The sequence below is a fragment of the Rhinatrema bivittatum genome, chromosome 4 (assembly GCF_901001135.1).
Source record: "Rhinatrema bivittatum chromosome 4, aRhiBiv1.1, whole genome shotgun sequence".
Classification (NCBI taxonomy): domain Eukaryota; kingdom Metazoa; phylum Chordata; class Amphibia; order Gymnophiona; family Rhinatrematidae; genus Rhinatrema; species Rhinatrema bivittatum.
Genome location: NC_042618.1, coordinates 121941518 through 121966789, shown reverse-complemented (window position 1 = coordinate 121966789; position 25272 = coordinate 121941518). Strand labels below are relative to the sequence as shown.

Genomic DNA, 25272 nt, shown 5'->3' with positions numbered 1-25272 from the left:
TTTACATGGAATATGAGAAAAAATTCCTCGCTGCCTAGGGGGCATTCCATGAAGTTAGCAAGTAGCACATTTAAGACTAATCGGAGAAAATTCTTTTTCACTCAACGCACAATAAAGCTCTGGAATTTGTTGCCAGAGGATGTGGTTAGTGCAGTTAGTGAGGCTGGGTTCAAAAAAGGTTTGGGTAAGTTCTTGGAGAAGTCCAGTAACTGCTGTTAATCAAGTTTACTTAGGGAATAGCAACTGCTATTAATTGCATCAGTAGCATGGGATTTTCTTAGTGTTTGGGTAATTGCCAGGTTCTTGTGGCCTGGTTTGGCTTCTGTTGGAAACAGGATGCTGGGCTTGATGGACCCTTGGTCTGACCCAGCATGGCAAGTTCTATTTTCTTAAGCCAAAAGTTAATAAACCCTGCAAATAAAATTGCTGCCTCTTCCAAAAACTTATTCCAAGATGGGGATGGCCAACTCTGGTCCTCGAGAGCCATAGACAAGCCAGGTTTTCAAAGATATCCACAATGAATATGCATGTGAGAAAGATGCATGCACTGCCTCCATTATTATGGCCAGTGATAAACTGAGCAAAATTTAGAAGCAGTATTCATGGTGTCAGGCGGAGTCTAAAGGGCCAAATGGGACACTCCGTCACCTTTAGAAAATGGCTGCTGGCAAAGAAGCTGAAATCTCCTTTACCATGGTCATGAAAGAGTTGCAGTCTCTAAATGTACTAATGGTAGAGAGAATCATGAAGTAATTAAAGAAATCAAAATGGAGCTGGCTTCTCTCTTAGCTTAAATCTCTTTATTTTAACCGAAAGTGGAAGACAGCACCACCTGTACTGTGAGAAGGAAAGAATATTTTGATTGTTGTGGATCTCAATAGTCATAGTACAGATAAGGAAGACGTTTTGGGCAATTTGAGAGCAAGGAAGAAATATGAAAGCAAAGTTTAGGTTGTGCCCAGTGAGGCTGAAAGTCACAGTTAATAATAATACCAAAACATTTGAGGATGCTGAAGAACTACAAGATTATATCGTCGTCGTCTATTTATATCGCACATTTTTCCAACAAAGAAGCTCAAAGCATGTTATAACAGGATTAGGGTCTACGATGTATTTACAGAACAGTGAATAAATAGAAAATGAAGAATTGGGTCATAAATAGTAATAGGTCATTCACCCATTTGGCACACAGTGGGGGCCAATCAATGACTATTTTTCAGTTGTTTTAAATTGCATATCAAAGACAATATTAATTTTAAATTAAGTTGAATACATCACCTGAATAATGAGTACAGTAGCAAATGTGATAGAAAAGTCAACCCCGACATCAGCTATGTTTCAAAAAACTTGCATCAGGGGGACTTACATTATAGATCAATCAACTACTAAGATATCATCCGATCTCCAAGTGTTAAAGACGAGCGAAGAGTCATAAGTGGAGTGCCTCAAGGATCCTTTCTATGGTCTTTTCTACTCCATATCTTTGTGAGCAACATAGGGTTAAAAGGAAAAGTTTGCCTTTTTGCGGATGACACTAAGAAAGCATCATCTGATCTCCAAGCGTTAAAGGAAAACCTTTCTTTAATGCTTGAAGATCGAATGATACATTACAGAGAGATCAACTACTAAGATAAATCCCCCTGGTGCAGATTTTTCAAAACGCCAGCTGACGTCTGGTTTGGGTTGATTTTTCTGTTACATTTGCTACTGTACTCTCATTGTTCAGGTGATGTATTCAGTTTAATTTACAATTAATATTGTCTTTTTTATATGCAGTTTAAAACAATTTGCAGAATAGTCATTGTTTGGCACCCGCTATGGGCCAAATGGGTGAATTATCGAGTATTCTGAGTAACCTCTTTTCAAAAGAGGTTTGCCATGTTTTTCCAGCTTGCTGACATCTATAAAGATGAACTTATGTATGGGTCATATTTTCGTCTTCTAATTGTCACTGTTCCTTTCTATTGGGTGGTTTACCTGAGGAAGGTCGTGTCAGTCTAATCTGATTAACTTTTTTGATTGGGCAACTAGATAATTAGATCAAGGGTGAGGACTCAATGCAATTTATGTGGATTTCAGCAAAGCTCATAATCAAAATAAGCCTGGGAATGGGTCCAAAGCATAGTGTCCCTCCCCAAGCTGAGCGCATGAGTGGTTTACTAATACATTTTGGAGCATCACTCACATGTTTTGCATGTTTGTTCACATACATTTTTCTTTGTGCTATATACCGAAATACAACACTAATTCTGGTGCTAAAAAATTTCTGGTTTAAAAAAATTGTTGCTCACATGAAGAAAAAATTGCACACACCTAGTCACTTGGAGGGTCCATTGGTCTCAAGATAGCAGAATGGATTACAGATTGGTTGATGACAGCAAGTGGTGGTAAATAGAATCTACTCTGAGGAGAGAAGAGTCATCAGTGGAGTGCCTCAAGCATCGGTTCTGTGGTATTCTGCGCGATATCTTTGTGAGCGACATAGGGTTAAAAGGAAAAGTTTGCCTTTTTGCAGATGACAGTAAGAATTGCAACAGAGTGGCAATACCTAAAGGAGTAGAGAGAATGAAATGTAATCTAAAAAGCTAGAGGAGTGGCTGAAAGTTTTGGAAGCTGGAATTTAGTGCCAAGGAGTGTAGTGAATTTGGGGTGCAGAAATCCAAAGGAGCTCTATGTGATAGGGGATGAAAGCAAGGAAAAAGGCCTCTGGATGATAGTGTCTGATGATCTGAAGGTGGTGATGATGTCTGAAGGCGGTTTAGCCGTGTGACACGGCAATGGCTAAAGTCAAAGGGATGCTGGGCTGCATAGAGATCTAAAAAACTAAAACAAATGGTGTATAGTCGTAACATACCCCACACAAATACCAAATTGAAAAGAAACCACAACCAATGTATTTATGAGATCATCATAGAAAAATCCCACTCATGTTCACTTAATGGTGATTAGCCAGCATTTTAAATAACATGTTGCCACTTAAATGATATAGGACGCAAAAATCTAATCATAGGTTACTAAAACACAGAATTTTTTTCAAAACTTTTTTGTAAATGTTTGTACATAAAAATGTCTTTGAAAAACCGTCACTTATCTTTCAAATTATTGCATCAAAAGTTCATGAAAAGAGCTGAATGCTAACGCCAAGCCCAACACGATTCATGTTTCATTTATAACTTCTTCCTCAGGGACGATTTATTGAGGCACTCATAAAGCTCTAGAAATCAACTGCAATATACAATAATCATTGTTGAATTGCAGAGGTAAAATAAAACCAATTTAATAACAAACACAGCACTTACAAAGCTCTTTCAGTAATTCTTTTCCAGAGCAACTAATTCTTCTAGCTTCCATGCGGTTGTTATGCATTCATGACTGAATCTGCCATCTTTATTTTTTAATCAAATCTTCAGTAACCAAATACTGAATAAATCAATGGTGGCAGAATTTTTTAACAATCAAAAACAAGTGCTGCATCCCTTCCTTGTTGCGCTTCCCGGCTGCTTTGGTGCCATGGCCGGGCCTGCTCACCTGGTGTGCTTGTCTACCAGCTCCTCACTTGCGGCCTCCACCATCACTGCTCATTCGCGGCGTCCTTGGGTGTCTCCAGGCCCATCAGGGCCTTCCCTCTCGCAGCGCTCCTCGCACCGGGGTTCGGCGTCCTCCATGGTGTTGGCCCTGCCCCCTAGCGCGCGGAACTCCCAGACATTTAAAAGGCCAAGCACGGGAAACCCATCCGCGGCGCACCCCGATGACATCACCTGAGCCCTGTATATAAGCAGGGCCCAGACTACTGCTCTTTGCCTTGGCAATCGGGTCGACACCATTGGTGTACTAGTTTGCCTTTGTTCTAAGTGTCTCCTGTTCCAGCGTCTCCTTGTTCCTGTGTCCTTCCCAGGTAGTACCTATCCAGACTGACTTCTTGGTACCATTCTACTGTCTGCCGCCTGGAACTGACCTCTGCCTACCTGACCATCCTACTGTCTGCCGCCTGGAACCGGCCCTCGCTTGCCTCGACTACGCATGGACTGATACTGGTATTGACCCTCGCTTTGACCTCTCTTGGACTGATACTCTGGCTCTGACCCTTGCACTACACTCGGACACTCTCTCTTCTGGCCCCCAGTGACCTTCGGGCCAACGTACTTGGATAACAGCCGCGGCTTCCATGTGGCTAGATCTGCAGGCGCTGCCTGTCTCATTCGGACGACCTCTCTGACTGTTGCCTTTCCAAGGTCTCCGGAGCTTCCAGTTCAGGTCTACTTCTCCGCTCTGCATCAGCCACGCACCCTTTGTTCGTGGTGGGCACACCTCTCAGATACCTCTCCGGGAGACCACCAGAGGCCCACCTAAGTCCAGGCGGGCTGGGAACCCAAGGGCTCAACCTGCGGAAACCCCGAACTGTTATTGGTGAAGCTCCAGCTAGCCTCTGTCTCCTTGTGTGCTCCGCCTCCTGGTGGCAGGCGCTCTCTGGTTCCGACCAGAGAGCTGTACCAATCCTGCACCAGGCCTAGGGTCCACCTTCAACTCAACATTCCTGCTACTTGGCAACAGCGCTGGAGCTAGGGCATAGCTATGGAGGAGCCTCGAGGGCCTGAGTCTCCTCACATTTAGCTCAGGCCTCCTACCCTAGCAGCAAGATCATGTCATATCTGAATTAGCCCTTAAACGTGCAGCAGTTAGAAAGTCTGGAGGCACTGGAATCGCTGCCATTCTATGATCCCCCTGTTAAATTTGAATGGGAAACACCACTGCCCTTGTGCTAGTCCTGTAAAAGTCTGAAGCCCTCAAAGTCTTTGTTTACTTTTGGCAGGTAATTATCTCCCATTCTCTCAGCACCTTAAAAGTTCAGGAATGCCTGCAAAGCCTGTTTTTAGATAATTTGCTCTATAGCAGCTTGAGAGAATAACACTTGCATATTGTAATGGAGTGAGACAGCCAGGTCAAGGAGAGAGTGAAAAGACAAACAATAATGTTGCCATAAATTAAAAGATTTTGTTGCCACTTCTATGAAGATCCTTTTAGGATTGGATAAGGGATGGGAGCAGGGTAGGGGCTACCACAGCGCTCCCCCGTGTTAAGTTTGGACCCCTTTTACTAGAAGCCACCTCTGAGAACCAGAGCCAGGAGGTGGAAATAATACCGGGGCCCCATTCGGGGGGGGGGGAGGAATTAAGCAAATTAGTGCGATTTATATATACTGTTACAAATTATGCAGACTCCTAATTGCTTAATTCCCTGAGGTGTAGTTAAGGAAAGTTTTTTTGTAGAAGCATATTAGATAAGCTTCTATACAGTAACCTGGGTGCGCTGGTACCTGTCATTTCAAATGTCATTTCAAATGACATTTGAAATGACAGGCACCAGGAAGTGTAAAAAAAAAAAAAAAAATATGTAAAAACCTGAGTGTTAAAAAAAAAAATTTTTTTAATACCTGTCACTTTCATGCGGTCATCCAGGCAGCGGCGTGGGTCCAGGCGGGCGGCGGCGGGAGCCGGGTGTTCGATCGAGGCCGCGGGCGGGTAGGCGCGTGTTCGATTGGGCGGGCGCGGCAGCGGGATCCGGGGGGCGGGTGGGCGCGTGTTCAAACGAGGCCGGGTCGCACAGGCGCGCATTAATTCAGGCGGAGGGAGCCGGGTGGTCGTGCATTCATCCAGGCAGAGGGAACCGTGGGCCGTTTTCGCCACCGGTTCCCTCTGCCTGGATGAATGGCCGTGCGATTTCAGCGCTGAAGGCAGTCACATGCCGTGGTCACGGCATGTGACTGCCTTCAGCGCTGAAATCGCACGGCCATTCCTTCACTGCCGGTGGCCATGCATTCATCCAGGCAGAGGGAACCGTGGGCCGTTTTCGCCACCGGTTCCCTCTGCCTGGATGAATGGCCGTGCGAAATCGGGAGGAAGGGAGAAGGGACTGCCGTAGCAGGCCCGAGCCTTGCTACTTTTTCGTTTTTTGGTTTTTTTTGCTTCGGGAGGAGGGGACCGGACGGGCTGCAGGAGACTGGACTGGGGCTACACCGGAGACCGGACGGGCTGGACCGGAGACCAGACGGGACCAGGGCGGGTAAGCAATGTTTTTTACACTACACTACACTACACTAACTCCTACTAGGGGGAGGCGGTAAACTAACACGTTAAGGCCGCGGCAAAACAGCGGGTTACTGAGGAGATAGTATCAGCGCCTGTTACAGTATCGGAGGGGAATAGCTATTCCTTCATTATACAGCTTTTTCGTTCATTTACATGCTGGGTGCGGAAAGGGTTATGAGTCTATTTTAGGAAGCGCTAAGGACGCGTGAAACTGGAGACTGTATCGCTGGATCGCCTTACTCGTCTGTATTGTGCGCTCCCAGCACGTTACAGACGGGCAATCTTTAACTGCACGTTACTGTATCGACCTGTATGTTACAGATCTGCTGCTCGAGTTAGCAATTTGTTAGGGATCTGCTAGGGAGTAGCAATCTGTTAGCGACCTGCTGCTGGATGCTTCTGTAAAGGGAGGAGTCAGCAATCTGTTGTGGGGTCGGCTGCTAGAGAGAGCTATCGGATAGGATCCTGCTGCTGGACACTCCCACAAGGGGAGGAGCCAGCAATCTGTTGTAATAGTGCTAACGGTAAGCAATCTGTTGCAGGGTCTGCGATACGGATGGGAGGAGCGAGCAGATATGAATAGCAGTCTGATGGAAGTCCCTCCTCTAAGGGAGGAATAGCAATCTGTAGTGAACTGCCTCCTATGGGTCTGCTAAGGAATGGCAATGTTAATGTAGACTGCAGAGTTGGCAATCTGTACCAGCAGAGTACTGGAGATGGTGTGCAGCTGGACAGAAAGTAAATAGGTAAATCCTTGGGCCGATGGCAGATGACAGCGTCCTCAGGAGGGAGTCCCGAGAGGGACCACTGGCTAGGCTGGAGTATGGAGACGGACACAGATAGTTCTTTATTAGATAAGCAGTATAACCACCAGAGGTGGCAGTAGTGAGCTGGTATGCCCGGCAGGGCTGAAGTCCCTCAGGGACTGGAACTGCGATTCCCAGGTTGATGAGCTGCAAACAGACTGTAGATAGTGAATAGACAGGATATGCAGATATACATAGCCAGTACTAGATGATATCTCACACAAGGTCTTGATATGGCTCAGTAGTTGGAAAGGATTAGGCCCTTGAGGAGCGAGTACCTAGTTCCAGGGAAGCTCTGAGAGAGCGCTGGTCACTCACACTAATCTGTAACTGGAATAGCTTCCATTCAATAGAGAATGTTCAGGGTGTTCAGGAACATAGACCCTTGAGGAGCGAGTACCGGATCTACCATCTGAAATAGTAACTCACAATGTCTGTCTGTAGATGCAATGGCCTCTAGACAGGAGAATCTTCAGAGTATTCAGGAACATAGGCCCTCAAGGAGTGAGTGCCAGTTCCTGTCTGTAGTCTGAAAGAATAATTCACAATGTCCGTATCTTTGATCGCTTCCAGGCAATGGAGCGTCTTCAGAAGGTTTAGGAACATGGGCCCTCGAGGAGCGAGTACCAGTTCCTTTCTGTAATAGAGAAAGAGAATGAGGCCCCCGAGGAGTGGGTACCCCGGTAGGTCCGGAGAGGCAATGCTGCAAGAGTGAAGCGGGTCCGGAGGAATCCCGCAAACAATCCTGTGGTGCAAGATGGTGTTTGGATAGCTGGGGCTAGACCAAACGGAGTCCTTGCTAACTCGAGTTGTTAGCAAAAGAAAAGACCTTTTATGTTGGAAGCGGATGACGTCAATACAGGGGGACACCCCTGAGGTTCGCGCCCTTGCTGGTACATACTTCGGAGCGCGTGCGCCCTACGTCATCAGGAACATGGTGGATCCGCAGCATCGAGCCGGCCCGGGAATGCCGGGGAGGAGCAGCATGGAGACGCCGTGGCATCAAGCCGTCCATCAGGCACGGAGGGAGTCACCACTCGGGTACAGAGGGTGGAGTGAGGGTGAAAGCAGGCACGAACGCAACATTCTATGGCTAAAAGTATATGGAAAAAGCAGGTGCAAATGTGCGAAAATATTTTGTACACACATGATTCAAAGTGAAAGTAGGCGCGTGCCTTCCCATGAAAAATTTGGTGCAAATTGCACAGGTCAGAAGTATCCACAAATTTTTGCCCAGTGTGGGCATTTGGAAAATCACCCTCACAGTCTTCAGCAGACATCACAAAAGATATTTTTCTGAAACTGATTTAAAATGTAGTCACAATCCCACCCAAAAGGTAAACTACATTAGCAAGGCAAAGCATCTGGACTGTTCTGAGTGGAGCACCTGAGAGAAGGAATTTTGTCCCAATCTGATGATTGTTCTGGTTGAACTATAAGAAACCTAATCTAAATGCCATACTGAGAATGTATAATATGTAAGCTTGGATGAAGAAATACAGATTATGGTACCCTCCTGCTAGTTTTTCATAATTGTTTCTCTGCCTCTGGCAGTGTATGTCCAGAATTTTTCTTGTTGCCTCTTTCTTCGCCTTTGCAACCCCTCAAATAGCACTTTTCAGTTCTTCTTCCTCCTCCTCACCAAAAATAAAAAAAAAGTTGGTTTGATCAAAAATGTCTGATTCTAATGGCTTTAAGGACTATGTTTGTGGCCAAAAGATGTCAATTATCTGTTAACTGCTGTTGATAATTATTATCTGCTACAACTGCCTAGGTCCTGATCACAACTCCTTGAACTTTTACAAATGTGGGCTGATGTCCCCAAGGATCTAGTAGAACTGGACCTGTAAGATGGCGGAGCTCCACAGATTAGTGGAAGGATGAAGCCATTTGTCTTCCAAGAGCAGGGCTTCTCGTTCCCTCCGTGCCGAGTTGAGCAAGAGCTCCTTGAGCAGGGCTCCCCTCCTACAGCACCAGGTTCTGGAACTGCTGTAGCATCAGAGTTGAAGAAGGTGCTGAAACATCAAGTGCCAGAGCCAGGCTATTTCACATCACACGCCAAGCCTGTTTGCCATCTTGTGGTGCAACACCAAAGAAAAAGCGCCAGTTGACTTAATTGGCACAAAACGCCTCTGCGCTGTCAGCACACAAGTCCCCACATTAACTCAACGTTCCCTGGAGCCATAAATGGAGCCAGGATCCTGCGAGTCCATGCACAAGTCTCCAGTGCCACTGATTCAATCAGGGCAGAAGGCTGAGTGGTTCGTGCCAACAAGACTTAGTGTGGCCCCAGATTCAGGAGGAGGGGATTCAATTCAGATGCCCTTATTTTTGGCCCTGAAAATGCCCTTAACATCATCTCTCCTCTTCTGTCCAGATGCCATGTCCATGAGTAGATGTACGAGGTACCCAGCCAGGGCCTTTATCGCTATGTTTAGAGACTCCATACCCTATTTACTCGTGTTGTCCCTGTTCTCCATAAAGGCATTACAGGAGAAAGCGGCAGCCTGGAGTCAAGTGCTCATATCTCAGGCAGATGATGCCATACTAGTATCAGAGGATGATGTCTCTTCTCCAACTTCTGCCCAGAGGACAGCAGTTCATGGACCAGATTTCCGAGCTGGTGAAGAATTTCTTTACCTCTTTGGTGACCAGTGACAAGGAGCTTCAGCTTCTCCTGACTTAAGGTTTCAGAATTGGTCCCTTGGGGGTGGGGGGTCCCTCCCTCCCATGCCATGGAAAGTCCTATCACTAATTCAGATGGAGGAAGTCATCCCATCCCAGTCAGGCAATCCATCCCCCTACACGGAGTCTAGCCAACATTTAGAGGATGAAGCATAAAGCACATCCAATTCATATCTACCCTGGGAATTTTCCCCTCCAAGATGAGAGGTCTTCGCCTTGATGGAAGCCACCTTCATCAGATTCATGGGTTAGCATATTTCCTCCTTTTATTCAGAGGAGAAGTCTGTGAGATTTCCCTACAGAAGATATCTCATACTCCCAGATTTCTTAAGCTAGGTAAGGCCATTTGGTGTCGGGAGGGATAAAGACCCTCACACATGGGATCTGAAGTAGGCCAAAGACCTGGAAACCCTATCTGAGCTGGCTGCTATCCCAGCACATGAGATCCTCTGGGATCTACAAATGAGAATATGAGACAGTCTGGTCTCCTGCCTTCTGGTAGTTGGGGAAACTTGATCTTGCTTATAGGGTGCAGCAGGCACCTAATTCCGGAGTGGTACAGCTGCCTCACCAGTCTATGGTGGTGGAGTCCGCTCTAAAGTGGGCCAAGAAGACCTGAATTTTCTCTAATATGCTCCTGAGTAAGGACCTCAGGTTGCTGAATAACTATGGGGGGGAAAAAGTCTTCTAAAGATTGATGTTGAACACTCACATTCTGGCGCATCAACTCTACATGGTTCAGTACTTACATAAATGCATAGACAAACTGAAGCCTCTGGTGGAGTCCCTGGACAAGGAGCAAGACTGTTTTCACTAGGCTCTTTGGGAGGCCAAAGAGCAAGAGGCACCTGGTTGATATGAGACCTTCAACACAGTGGCCAGATCCTCTGCATCGGCCATTGTGGCTTGATAGATGGTCTGGCTTAGGGTGAGCAGTCTTCGGGAAAGTGTCAATGAGGAGTTAGCTGATGTCCTCTGTGCCGGTGACAGCCCTTTCAGCGATTTAAAGTCCAGAGAAATGATTGCCCAAATTTAAGGAACAATATGCAACTGTTCAGTCCTTTTCAGGAGACACCGATCAACTTTCTGATCACAGGCATCTCTACTTCTCTTATAAGCAGACTCTTTCCACCAGTTTCAGCATTATTGTGCTCCACCTGTAGTGCAGCAGCAACAACTTCTGGCCAATGGACAGCCATGCGAGAGGCGCCGACCCAAGATACTGCAGTAGCCTCAACTGAAGCCAAAGCCTGGTTTTTGAAGGGCCTCAATCCACAGACCCCAGATCAATGAGTTCAATTTAAAATTTTAGTATTACTGCACAAGTATCTATATTCAGAAGATTTTTGCTCCTTGGGTGATAGACTGAAGACTTATGTGCCCTCGCATACTTTACGGTCTACTGCTATAAAATTAAATATTCCAGCTCTTAAGGATTATAAGTTCCGCCAAGCACTGATGTGAGCTAGTTCATATTCGTGTCCCCCATTGTGCAATACATCAACAGCCAGTCTGAGGAATAAGAGGGACTTAAACATTTTTAGAAATCAATCTAAGATTCTTTATAAATTTATGTAATTATTTTAATTTTGTTATAGTTTTGATATGGACTGATTTTAAGGTTTATGTTATTTCTTGACTATAGTATTGTTAATGGTTGACATGTAATCCTGCCTTGAATCATATTATAAGTAAATAGAAGTGATTTTAAATAAATAGGGGGGGGGCCGATTCAGTTGTTCCTTGATGTATGGAGGAAGTCATCAAGGACTGCTGGATCCTAAGAATTGTGGAGTCTGATTACTGTTTGTGCTTCTCCTGCTATCCAGTGCCTCACTAATGTTTTAGCCTTCAATCCAGATCTGTCTCACTCGATCCAGCTTTGGTCTCAAGGTGGAGTTACTTCTCAGTCAGCAGGTAATAGAACCTGGCTCTCCAGAACAATATGACAAGGGTGTTCTATTTCCACTATTTTCTTATTCCCAAAAAATCAGGGGGGGGGGAGGGGGTTGAGACCCATCCTGGATTTACAAGGGTTGAACAAGTTTTGCTATGAGATAAGATCAAAATGAACATCCTTCATACCATCTTTCCTTTCATCCAATTGGAGGACTGAATATGCACTCTGGAATTGGGAGGACACGTATGCTCACATCCCCATCCAGCCTGCTACACTGGAAATACATCGGGCTTACTTCAGATACAAAGTTCTGACCTTAAACCTCTCTGTAGCTCAAGGGTCTTAACAAAATGCTTAGCAGTCATAGCAGCACATCTTCGTCACTTGGAGTTTTGTGGTTTCCTGTACTCAATGATTGGTTGAAGATGGTGTCTTCTGAAGCGGGGGTGTTGGACTCTGTGAAGAAGACAATTCAGCTCCTGAAGTCCTTGGGCTTCATAGTCAATTTTGAAAGTCAAATCTTGTTTCTGCTCAGAGGATCATCAGTTCTTGGATAGACTCTTGGAAGAAAGGAAGTTCCTCCTTTTGAAAAGGGCACTTTATCTTCAGACACCAGTCAGAACCTGCAACAGCAAGATCAGGTCCCAGTCTGAGCAATTGTAGTTGTTCTTGGCCACATGGAAGCAGCGGTATATGTGGTTCCTCTGACTTGCCTCAACGTGGTCTCTTCAGTGAGGCCTCTGCTTTCAATGTGATCAACTGAGTCAACCATTGTCTGATTCAGTGCAGCTAATCCCAGTGATGAAAGCATCTCATCATTAGTAGCTGGATCTGGTGGTCCTTGAGGTGGGCTTGCCTCTCAAGCTTTGACATATTGAGTGACCTCTGGCCATGAATGTGTCCATCTGAGGATGACATGTGCATATGGGTTACTTAAGAACTCGTGGAACATGGATGACAATGGAATGTCTCTCTTCCAAATCTTTTGGAGTTGTGAGCCATCCAGCACGTGTTAAGAGTGTCCACTCACCTGCTTCAAAGAAAGAGAATTCTGATCTGAACCAACAATCAAATTGCATTGTTCTACGTGAACAAGCAAGGGGGCATAGGGTCCTGGACCCTTTGCTAGAAAACTCAAAGAATATGGGCCTGGGCTCTTTGTCATGGGGTTTCACTTCAAGTGGCCTATCTCCCTGGAATATCCAACACATTGGCGCATTGCCTCAACAGGATCTTTCAACTACACGTGTGGTTTCTGGACCAAAGATTGGCAAACGGACCTTTCAGCCTTTGGAGGTGCCTGTCAATGAACTTGTTTGCATCAAAAGTCAAGAGAAAGGTCAGACTTTTGCACCATTCTTCAAAGCAAAGTAAGCTCTGCTCCCGTGCTTTTCTGCTGAAGTGGGAGGAGATCTACTCTCTGCTTTTCCTCCACTGTCATTAGTGGCGAGGACAGTTCAAAAGATGAGCAAAGATCGGGCTTGAAACATCCTCATCTCCGCAGCATGGTGCAGGCAGCTGATCTCTTATTTTGTTAAATTATTAGCTGCTGTCTGATCTCTCTGGGAATTGATCCAGCACTGCTGACAGATGACTCTTCTCCTGTGTGTCAATTGAACCTTTCCCCCCCCCCCCCCCCACCTCAACTAGTTGGAATCAATATTGAGAACTTGATAGTGTCTTTACTGTTGTATCCAAAGTAGATGAAGTTATTGTGATCTCACCTAGGAAACCAACTACCACAAGGGCATATGCTTTTGTGTTCAAACATTTTATTGAATTAAACAACATAAATAAGAACATTCATCATTCCCACATATACTTTTGAGAGCTCCAGTATATAAATAAGAACAACATTTATTACATGAATTCCCCATGTACCAAAAACTGTAATATAGAAGAACAGAGTTATACCTTTAAAATTTCAATCTCTTCCCCCCCCCCCCCCCACCCCTAGAGGTTGAAGAACTTGACACAAATATAAACATCAAAAAGAAGATATTGTAAAAATAAAAGTAGTATATCCAATATAAAATTACAAATAGTTAAGAATTCCACTCTGGGCCTCAGGTGATAGTTTGGATAAAGACCTTCCATTATTATAAAAAATTATTTATGCCTGTGTGCTGGAGATTACGTGACTGACATGGCCTCCAAAAGCATTAATACAAACGGTGCATTTCTCCATTGCTAAAAAAAAAGGACCTCCAGCTATACCCGCAAAATCACCTTTTTCCCCAGCAAGCAGGATTTCCTTATGAAAGTATGAGCTTCAGCACTAAGAATGCCCAAGAAACCTGGGGCATCAAATAAGACGCCCTCAGCCAGCAGTACAAGAGAAGTACCAATTACTGCCTCCAAATAATACTTGTCAATCCCAGAAAGCTCGTGCCTTCGGACCGGAACAAATGGCCTCATGTACCCGTAGCTACCGTACATTTTAAACATAAATTTCTCTGCATAAATTTAGTCCTGAGTGCTTGAGCTGGAGAAACATATGCTTGTCTAAGAAATTTATACTGTAATTTTTGTACATCAACACTTTTAGTTTGGGAATTTTGCCAAAGCATTACAAGAAATGCTGACAGGTGAGATTAATGTCCAGGTCACTTTGCCATTTGGATAACAAATCCCTTATGTTTCCACCTCTCCCTCCCCTCCAGACTTGTAAACCCCTAAGTGATTTGTGGAGGATTGAAATGGACAATGTTTCCACTTCTTCATGCTTAAAAAAATGTTTATCTGTAAAAGAAGAAATTAAATTGGTTGTCCCCAAAGTCTGCACATAGTACCTCAATTGAAGATCAGCAAAAAAGTTTATGTAACTCATAATTCTGCTTTAGCTCTTGGAACTTTTGAACATTTCTTTCTGTGTCCAAAATCTAAATAATCCTCCTTAACCCTTTATTTGTTCCTCTTTAAAAACAAAACAAAACACACACACAAAAAAAGAAAACAAAACAGAACTAAATGCCCGGGCTAAAGTCAGGGTTTTCTGAACAGGCAGATAAAACATTGTCTCAGGATTTTGCAAAATACATTAAAAATCTACATCCAGACAGATCTTAGAAGACAATAAGAACATTACCTCATAGCCACTGATGAATATGTAGAGGTTGCATTAGGCCTTTTTCCATCTCTAAGGATGTATATTCCCCTTATCAAATATCCAATCCTGCAGATGTCTCATTAGATCCTTAGATCTAACATATGTAGCCCACCTTCCTTCCATTTGCCTAATGAAGTGAATGCTGCTCTGGGCTTTTTAGCTGTCCAAAAAAACTTTGCCAATAACATGCATAGGGTACATAAATCCTTTTTACATAAGAAGTTGTCAGACCAAGGGTCCATCAAGCCCAACATCCTGTTTCCAACAGTGGCCAATCTAGATTATAAGTACCTGGCAAGTACCCAAAACATTAAGTAGATCCTATGCTTCTAATGCCAGTAATAACAGTGGCTGTTCCTTAAGTCAACTTGATTAATAGTAGTTAATGTACTTCTCCAAGAATTTATCCAAACTTGTTTTTAAACCCAGCTACGCTAATAGCCCTAACCACATCCTCTGGCAACAAATTCCGGAGCTTAATTGTGCATGTGAGTAAAAAAGAATTTTCTCCAATTAGTTTTAAATGTGTTAATTGTTAACTTCATGGAGTGCCCCCTAGTCCTTCTGTTAATCAGATTTACCCTTTCTAGACTTATCATGATTTTATAGATCTCTATCATTACCCCCTCAGCGTCTGTTCTCCAAGCTGAACAACCCTAACCTCTTTAGCCTTTTCTCATAGGGGAGCCATTCCATCCCCCTTATCATTTTGGCTACCTTTCTCTGTACCTTCTCCAGTGCAACTATATCTTTTTTGTGATGCAGCAACCAGAATTGTACACAGTACTCAAGATGCGGTCTCACCATGGAACGATACAGAGACATTAATACATTTTCCTTTTTATTCACTATTCCCTTCCTAATAATTCCTAATATTCTGTTTGCTTTTTTGACTGCCACAGCACACTGAGCTTACAATTTCAATCTATTATTTGCTATAACGCCTAGATCTTTTTCCTGGGTAATAGCTCCTAATATGGAATTTAACATTGTGTATCCACAGAATGGGTTATTTTTCCCTATATACATCACCTTGCACTTGTCCACATTAAATTTCGTTTGCTATTTGGATGCCCAATCTTCTAGTCTCACAAAGTCCTCCTATACTTTATCACAATCTGTTTTTGATGTAACAATTCTGAATAATTTTGTGTCATCTGCAAATGTGATTACCTCACTCTTCTTATTCCTTTCCAGATTATTTATAAATATATTGAAAATCACTGGTCCAAGTACAGATCCCTGAGGCACTCCACTGTTTACCCTTTTCCACTGAGAAAATTGACCATTTAATCCTACTCTGTTTCTTGTCTTTTAACCAGTTTGTAATCCACGAAAGGATATTGTCTCCTATTCCATTACCTTTAGTTTTCTTAGAAACCTCTCATGAGGCACTTTGTCAAATGCCTTATGCAAATCCAAATACACTACATCTACCGGTTCAACTTTATCCACGTTTATTAACCCCTTCAAAAAAAATGAAGATTTATGAGGCAAGACTTCCCTTCGGTAAATCTATGCTGGCTGTGTTCCATTAAACCATGTCTTTCTATATATGCTCTGTAATTTTCATCTTTAGAATAAAGGCTCACCAGTCCATAGTTTCCTGGATCACTCCTGGAGCCCTTTTTAAATATTGGCGTTACATTGGCTACCCTCCAGTCTTCAGGTACAATGGATGATTTAATGATAGTTTACAAATTTTAATTAATAAATCTGAAATTTTATTTTTGAGTACCTTCGGAACTCTGGGGTGAATACCCATCCAGTCCAGGTGATTTGCTATTCTTTAGATTGTTAATCTGGCCTACTACATCTTCCAGGTTTACAGTGATTTGGTTCAGTTCATCTGACTCATCACCCTTGAAAACCATCTCCAGAACCGGTATCTCCCCAGCATCCTCATTAGTAAATACAGAAGCAAGGAATTAATTTAGTCTTTTTGCAATGGCCTTATCATCCCTAAGAGCCCCTTTAAACCCCTTGATCATCTAACGGTCCAATTGACTCCTTCACAGGTTTCTTGCTTCGGATATATTTTAAAGCTTTTTGCCTCTATAGCCAACTTCTTTTCAAATTTCTCTTTTTAAGTAATTTTAAAGGTAAAATTTGTAGAACATATAGTCGTTTAGGGAACAACATCATTTTTGTAAAGGCTTATACATCCCAAAAGTGACATAGGTAGCAGGTACCACTGCAGCAATCTTTTCCCTCTTGTATGCAAGCAATGATGGAACATTACTTTTGTAAAAATCAGTCAAATCCAAAGGTAAGGTAATGCCCAAATAACAAAAGGACTCTTGCACCCATCTCAACGGAAATTCTGTACCCTGTAGACTACATAGAGAGGGGTGCATGACCATGACTTCAGATTTAGTAAGATTTTAACTTAAGTCCAGAAGCTTGAATAAAGTCTGAAAAATGTAGCATTAGCTGAGTTAAGGAGGCCAATCAAAAGGACCAGTAAGTCATCTGCAGAAGCGACTATTTTCATTATATCTCCACTCAAAATGGTACCTCTTATCTTGTCATTTATCTGTACCTGTCTTAAAAATGGTTCCAGAGGGAAACAGGACCTCCTGACTTGTACCGCAAAACAGTTCAAACTCAGAAAAATATAGCCCATTAGATGCTACTATAGCCTTGGGATGAGAATAAAGATGATGTACCATGTTGAAAAAGAGACTATAAATCCAAATACTCTCCAGAACCAGATTCAAATATTCCCAAGCTACTCTGTTGAATGCTTTTTCTACGTCAAAACTGATCAACAGGGAGGGAATATCATGTTTACAGTATTCCATACCAGAGAAAATTCTCTGGAGATTTACCAGATGTCTCCTTTTCACAAAACCAACCTGCACACTAGAGATCAACATAGGCAGTAGGCCCACCAGCCTTTTGCCCCTTATTTTGGCTAAGAGTTTTATGTCAAAATAAAGAAGAGAGATCGGAGAAAACTTCAGCTGATGAGAATCCTTACCTGGCTTAGGTAAATTATGAGCAAAGCAGTATTCATAGAGAAAGGAAAGGATCCCCATGCAACACATGCAGTGAACACCACCTGTAGGGGACTAGCTACCTGATCTTACAGAATCTTGTAAAATTCCCCTTCAAAACTGTCTTGTCCTGGTGCCTACTGACCAGATTTCAGAAATAATCTCAAAACTGGAAATAGGGGCATTAAGTTTAAGCAAGGAGCCATCTGACATTTTAGGTAAATTACTTTCCCATATAAACTCCCCCCTCCCCCCCCCCAATTCCACATTAATCTCTGAAGTATAAAGTTTTTTCTTTTGATAAAACTCATTCAAAACTTTTGATTTGCTCACTCTTTTATTCACTAACTTCCCCTTGGCATCACGAACTGCTGCTGTAAACTGCTGCCCTGACCAATTTTTTAAAATCAAATTAGCCAACATTTTCCCTGGGTGATTCAAAGGGGCATGGGATAAACACTGTGGATCCCTAAAGTCTAGAGGTTGGAAATAAAGAAAAGAGTACATGGGGGTAACTGGAGGTAACTTGCTGGTGTGGCAGCTGCTACGCTTAATAAATAAGCCTTGATACTGTTAATGCAACTCCATCATTGCTCTCTACTTCAACGGCAGTAGGGAAAAGGGGAATTTGATTCAGACAGCAACCAATGAGGACCCTGACACTTACAGTTTAGGGAACAAATAAACATGAGGGTAACTTGATGCCGTTTTTACTACCCTTAATCACTAAGGGGTACATTTTAAAAAATAGCACGTGCGCGTACTTTTGTTCGTGCAACCCTCCGAGGCCGCTCCGATTTTTAAATCTGAGCGGCCTTGGAAGGAACTTTTTTTTTTTTTTTTTTTCTGCCCCCCCCCCCCCACCTTGTTCGATGGAGTTATGCCTGCCGGCTGGCCAGGCCCCAGCACAGGCCACGCCCCCGGACCGCCCATTTTAGCAAGCCCAGGACTTACATGCATCCCGGGACTTTGCGCGCGCGCCGGCGGCCTATGCAAAATAGGCCGCCGGCGCAGGGCTTTAAAAATCTACCCCTAAGCCTGATACTTTTGATGCAACTCCAACATTGCTCTCTGCTTCTACGACAAGGGTTAAGGGAATCTGGATTCAAACAACATCCAAGGGCCCTGACTTTTATGGTCTGGGAAACTGTTAAGCATGGGGGTAACCTGCACAATGCAGCAGATACTGGCATGAGCTTGCTGGGTAGACTGGGTGGATCATTTGGTCCTTTTCTGCCGTCATTTGTATGTTTCTATAATTTTAAAATCTATAACATAACAAAGACTGATGTAACAGAGAATTCAAAGCAGCTTGTGTAGCCAGGTGATCAGTTTTGATTCTTTCAGACAGATGTCTAGCTAACTGAAGCCTAACTTTATGTAACTGCTTCTCCAATTTCAGAATCTTTGTCTGACCCCTTGTTTTGATATGATATACAAGCCGTTAAGTTAACGGGTTACATTAAAAAAAATTTTCAGTCCATTTTCGAACACAGCACCCTTCTACACTTTTTCTCCCTCATTCCCCCTTCCCCTCGTTCACTCACTCCCTTCCCTCTACTCAGTCTTACTCACCCTCTGTCTCCCACTGCCTCCCTCTTTTTTGAGATGCGGCGAGCAGAATTGTGCACAGTACTCAAGATGCGGTCTCACCATGGAGCGATACAGAGGCATTAATACGTTTTCCTTTTTATTCACCAATGTTTTCCTGATAATTCCCTACATTCTATTGGCTTTTTTGACTGCTACAGCACACTGAGCCAACAATTTCAATGTATTGTCATCTATGAATCCTCAATCTTTTTCTTGGGTAGTTTCTCTTAATATGGAACCCAACATTATGTAACTACAGCATGGGTTACTTTTCTCTGTGTGCATCACTTTGCCCTTTTCCACATTAAATTTCACCTGCTATTTGGATGCCCAGTCTTCCAGACTCGCAAGGTCCTCCTGCAATTTATCACAATCTGCTTTTGATATAACATCTCTAAATAATTTTGTGTCATCTGCAAATTTGATCACCTCACTCGTTGTTCCTCTTTCCAGATCATTTATAAATATATTAAAAAGTACTGGTCCAAGTACACATCCCTGAGGCACTCAACTGTTAACTTTCTCTACTGAGAAAACAAAGCATTTAATTCTATTTTCTGTTTCCTATCTTTTAACCCGTTTGCAATTCACAAAAGGATATTGTCTACTATCCCATGACTTTTTAATTTTCTTAAGAGTCTCTCATATGGGAGACTTTATTAAACACCTTCTGAAAATCCAAATACACTACATCTACTGACTCACCTTTGTCCACGTTTATTAACCCCTTGAAAAAAAAATAGCAGATTTGTGAGGCAAGACTTCCCTTAGTTAAATTCATGATGGCTGTGTCCCATTAAACCATGTCTGTCTATATGCTCTGTGATTTTGATTTTTAGAATAGTTTCCACAGTTTTTGCCAGCTTTGACATTGGGCTCACCAGTCTAGAGATTCTCAGATCACCCCTGGATCCCTTTTTAAATATCAGTTACATTGGCCACCCTCCAATCTTCAGATACAATAAATGATTTTAGAGATTAGTTTAGAAATTACTAGTAATAGATCTGAAATTTCATTTTTGAGTTTTTTTTCTGAACCCTAGGGTGTATACCATCTGGTCTGAGCGACTTCCTACTCTTCAGTTGTTAATCTGGCTCACTACATCTTCTAGGTTCACCATGATTTGGTTCGGTTCATCTGAATCATCATCCTCGAAAAACTTTACCCAACATCCTCATTAGTAAACCTCAAAGCAAAGAATTCATTTTAAAAGGAGCACGTGCGTGTCCACAATTCCGATTTTTATAACGTGCGCGCAAATGTTATAAATTCGTTGGGCCGAGCACACATGCGTGCCGGATTTTGTAATCAGACTGCTGGCATGGTTAAAATGCAAGGTGAGTGAGACTATTTTAGCCAAAAGAACTTCCAATTAAGGAGAGGACTGGGAGGGAACTTCCCTTCCCCTCTCCTCTCCTCCCCACCCCCTAAACCTTTCTCCTACTTTTATTTATTTATTTATTTATTTTGTGGCTTACTGCTCTGTTGGAGCAGTTACAACTTACGTGCACTGGCAGTCCCTTCCCCAGCACAGCAGCAAATGTCTGCTCTACTGGCCACCTCTAGCCTTGCCCCTCTCCGCACCCGGACCGCTCCTTTCCTTCGGCCCTACACTTCTGCACGTAATGGGCCCCTTTGAAAATGCGCGCGCAAGGCCCGGCCACACGCGTAACCGATTACAAATTTGGCCGTTAGTCTTTCTACAATGGCCTTATCTTCCCTGTTATTATAAGTCGTTGCCTTTGCAGCCAGCTTCATTTTAAATTCTCTCTTAGCCTGTCTTATCAGTGTTTTACATTTAATTTGCTAATGCTTAATGCTTTTTCCTGTTTTCTTCAGATGGATGGTCCTTCTAATTTTGGAAAGAAGTTCTTTTGGCTAAAATAGCCTCTCTCACCTTGCATTTTAACCATGCCAGCAGTCGTTTAGACTTCCTTCCACCTTTCTTAATGTGTGGAATACATCTGGACTGTGCTTCTAAGATGGTATTTTTAATCAATATCCACGCCTGTTATTCACTCTTAATCTTTTTAGCTGCACCTTTCAATTTTTTTCTAACCGCTTTCTTTATTTTATCAAAATCTTCCTTTTGAAAGTTTAGTGCTAGAGCTGTAGATGTATTTATTATCCCCCTTCCAGTCCTTAAATCAAATTTGATCATGTTATGATCACTGCTGCCAAGTGACCCCACCAAACCTCTCGCACCAAATCCTGAGTTCCATTAAGAATTAGACCCAAAATGGCTCCCTCTCCCCGTCTGTTCCTGAGCCAGTCTCTCCACGAAGAAGCCATTTATTCCATCCAGAACTTTACCTCTTTAGCATGGCCTGATATTACATTTACCCAGTCAATAATGGGTAATTGAAATCTCCTACTATTACTGCTCTGCCAAATTTGTTGGCTTCCCTAGTTTCTCTTATCATTTCATCATCCATCTGATCATTTTTGCCAGGTGGACGACGAGTCTCAGCATATCATTTGTGATTGTGCATCTGAGTGCTGTAGCCGCATCCCACCCTCGTGAAGAGTAAACCTATCTCTCTCATTCCTTTTAGTATACAAGTTCATGAATGGTTTATGGCATGCGAAACCGCCAGTTTCAAAAATATCCTGTGCCATGGTACCTCGATGTCATCTTAGCACAACTGATGAAGCCTCCCTACATGCTGTTGGAGTTGGTTTCGCTAAAGATTCTTGCAAAGAAAGTGGTTTTTCTAGTCCCTGTCTCCAGCCAGAAGAGTCCTGCTTTCTTCTCTCATTCTCCTTACTTTCAATTCTTCCACAACAGAGCGGTGCTCCATACTCACCCTAAGGGGTAGATTTAAAAGAAGCACGCACGCTTCCTGGCACGCACACATGGACGCCCCACGCATGTTATAAAATCTGTGGGCCACGCGCACATGCACACCGAGGGGGGTCTAATTTTAGAAACATATGTGCGGCACGAGATCAGGCCTCTCCCAATTAAGGAGTGGACTGGGAGGGAAAAGCCTACCTAACTTCCCCTCTCCTCTCCTCTCCTCTCCTCCCCACCCCTAAACCCTTTCTCCTACCTTTTTATTTTGTTGCTTTCTGCTCCATTGGAGCAGAAGCAACTTACGCTGTACCGGCCGCCTCCAGCCCCACCCTTCCCCCCAGGACCGCCCCTTTCCTTCGGCCCGGCACTTCTGCATGTAATGGGAGTTGCGCGCGTGGCCGGCCCCTTTGAAAATGCACGCGGTGCGTTGCGCACAAGGCCCAACCACACACATAACCCCCCCGTTTTTTACGTGCGTAGCCGATTAAAAATGTGGCCGTAAGTTTTTACTTGAAATAAGCTATTGTCTTGCCCACTATCTTTTCAAGACCATATGCACATAAAGGAGAAGAAGACCCTCCATAAGCTAGACTGCTGAAGGACCTGAGCTTGCTACCTGAAGAGAACTTGATCACGTTGTCTGGCTTTTCAACTGTTTGTATATGATATGATCACAACAGAATGGGGATAACAGTTGCCAAAGCATTTTATCCAACTAACTAACAATGCATCATGTACTGTTATGCATTAGCCAACCTTCAGATTAAAGGCTATCAAAACTCATCAAGTGAGATCCATGGCTACTTTAGTTGCTCATCTAAGAACTGTCCCTATTGGAGCCATCTACAAAGCTGGAACTTGGTCATCTGTGTACATCTTCACATCCCATTACTGTATAGACAATCACTCCAGAAGCGGCAGTAAATTTGGACAAACAGTTTTGAGCAACCTGTTCGTCCAGTAGTCCACTCCCCATGGAGAGCCGGGTTGCTTTATTCAGTAAGTGCTCCACTATGCAGCCCTCAGCTTGGGAATTCTCCTGTGTTATGGCTAATTCAGTCCTGCTTGTTGACAGAGAAAGCAGGTTTACTTAGCGTAGATAAGGTTCTCTGTAGACAGGAGTATGAATTAGCCATGCTTAATACCCACCCACCTCCCTGGAGAGTCAACTACCTAGCTAAAGCTAAGCTCTACGGTTAACTGAGGGTCTCATGAGGCAGCATGCGCACGAGAAGACCCACACATGCTTAGTAGTAAAATTTTACTGAGCAAGAGAGGTGGGTCTGTTCTGTGCTGCCGCAAGATGTCACTCAGATGTCATGGCTAATTCATCCTGTTATCTGCATAGAACCCCGTTTTACAATAAGCAAGCTAGCTTTTTTTTTTTTTAAATCATTCAGGGAGTTGCTTCTTATAGCTTTTTCTGTGGTATGTGTGAGCAGAGTGGGCCTCGATTTATAACATGTTTTTCTCATAGGCATGCAATAGTAGGAAATTTTTCATAAATCAGAGTGCTTGCCACTGGAATACTACCTTCCTTTTCTCAGCTGCTCATCCAGTGAGACACATCAGGAGACCAATGAACTTTCACCCTATGTCCTGAAATGTAATTTGTTTTTATAATCCCTATTTCCCTGCTCTATTTCACAGTGGCACAGCTGTTCTCATAAATGATAGCAGGTCGAGGGGATGTCTGATCTTCATCCTCCAGCACAGTACAATTTTAACACTTATTTTCTTGTCATTTTAATGCATGGTCAGCTAGCAGATGGGGGAAGATCTTTCCTTTTGGCTATTAACAGCGTTGAAACACATGGTTCTAGCACTTAGCCCAGGTTTTACTTTTGCTGAGGGAATTGACTTTTTCTCTTGCAGAACTCCACTTTGTTCAGTTTTCTGGTAAAGGTGGAATATAAATCTATGAACTAAAATGAAAACTGTTCTTCATTTTTATTCTTTGTGATTGGGAATTTCTTCTCCTATCTCAAAGGATGGACCTTAATCAAAACGGACTCAGCCTGAGGTCTTTATCTGAGCACGTTCTGAGCATTCCCCTTGATAAGTCTCTTTGGCTCCGTTGTAGTAATTGGGAGGCAGAAGAGCTGACTCAGGACCAGGTAAGACTCTGTACCAATTGCCCCATTTAAACAAAAACTGATGGTGAAAAATTCACCACTTTGTATTGAAAGTATTTCCTGTGGTGTGTTTTTTTTTTTTTTAAGGAGCATCAAAGGATTTTAAATTCTACCAACAGAATTTGATCAAAAGAAAAGTGGTGGGAAAGGCCTATTCCAGACATTTAGGCCTTCATTTTTAAAATGTATATCTCACATCATTAGAAAGTACTCTGAGTGAGGTACAGGCAATTAAAAATACAATCAATTGCCAGAGGTTTGAAAGCATTTAAAAAGAATAATATGCAGTTTTTTCATTTCATTTCTATAAACCCCAAATTCGCCAGTATACAAAAAAGATCCCTACATCTATGTTGGCTTAAAATAGTGAAGCCTCTTTAAAATACTTAGGCATCAGCCATCATTCTTAGAGGGGGGAAATTCTTTGGCTGGTTACTTTTTAATTTTTAAAAATTATTTTTTTTTAAACTTTCCCCTTCTCTTTAGATTTCCCCTCTAATTCCTCCCTTCTGCAGCCCAGCCTCTGCCGTTCCTCCCAGGTCCTGCTGCTGCTAGGCTAGGGCCACCACTATTACTGCTCTTCCTGAATGCCACGGCTTCTGCTTCACTTTATAACCCACTGCTGCTGCCAGCTCCTCCTCCTGGCAGCAGGCACTGAGCTGTAATCCAGCCCTGATAATATACCAGGCTGGCACAATTCTTCCATAATTATCAATCAGATAAATAGTTACTTTAGTGGGGAAAAAAGTCTGTTGTACAGTATAATGTACCTTTTAAATGGATTATTTATAAAATGCTTGTGTATACAAAAATCCCTTGTCGTTATCTGCTGATCTTATGCTTGCTGTCAAGGAGTTTCACCCACATTTTTTTTTTATAGTGTTAAATCTGTTCTGTCAATCTTATGAAAAAAAAAAAAGGAAAATCATGGTAAAGAAATATTTGCTACAAAATGAATTAAATCCAGAAAATTCAATGCTTTTTGAGGAAAAATGAATAGGTAGTTGTGTCACAATATATAGATTTTATAGAAGGGTGTGGAATCTGGAACATTTAATTTAATGCCATATTTTAGGATACAGGAGAATGTTTTTAAATTATGCAGCTGGATTGGCTACAAGTATCCAATATTTGGGGGGTTTTTCCCCTTGCCTTCCTTTT

General features: G+C 43.0%; 1 protein-coding gene across 2 annotated transcripts in view; it reads left to right on the top strand.

Annotated features, from left to right (window-relative positions):
- Positions 1-25272, top strand: part of LOC115090102 (exonuclease 3'-5' domain-containing protein 2-like) — a gene marked incomplete at its 3' end in the record, with an annotated part of 66164 nt that overhangs the window by 20965 nt on the left and 19927 nt on the right. For both annotated transcript variants that reach the window (XM_029598803.1, XM_029598804.1), the window contains 1 exon segment: positions 23967-24093. In XM_029598803.1, coding sequence (XP_029454663.1) covers positions 23967-24093 — 127 coding nt within the window.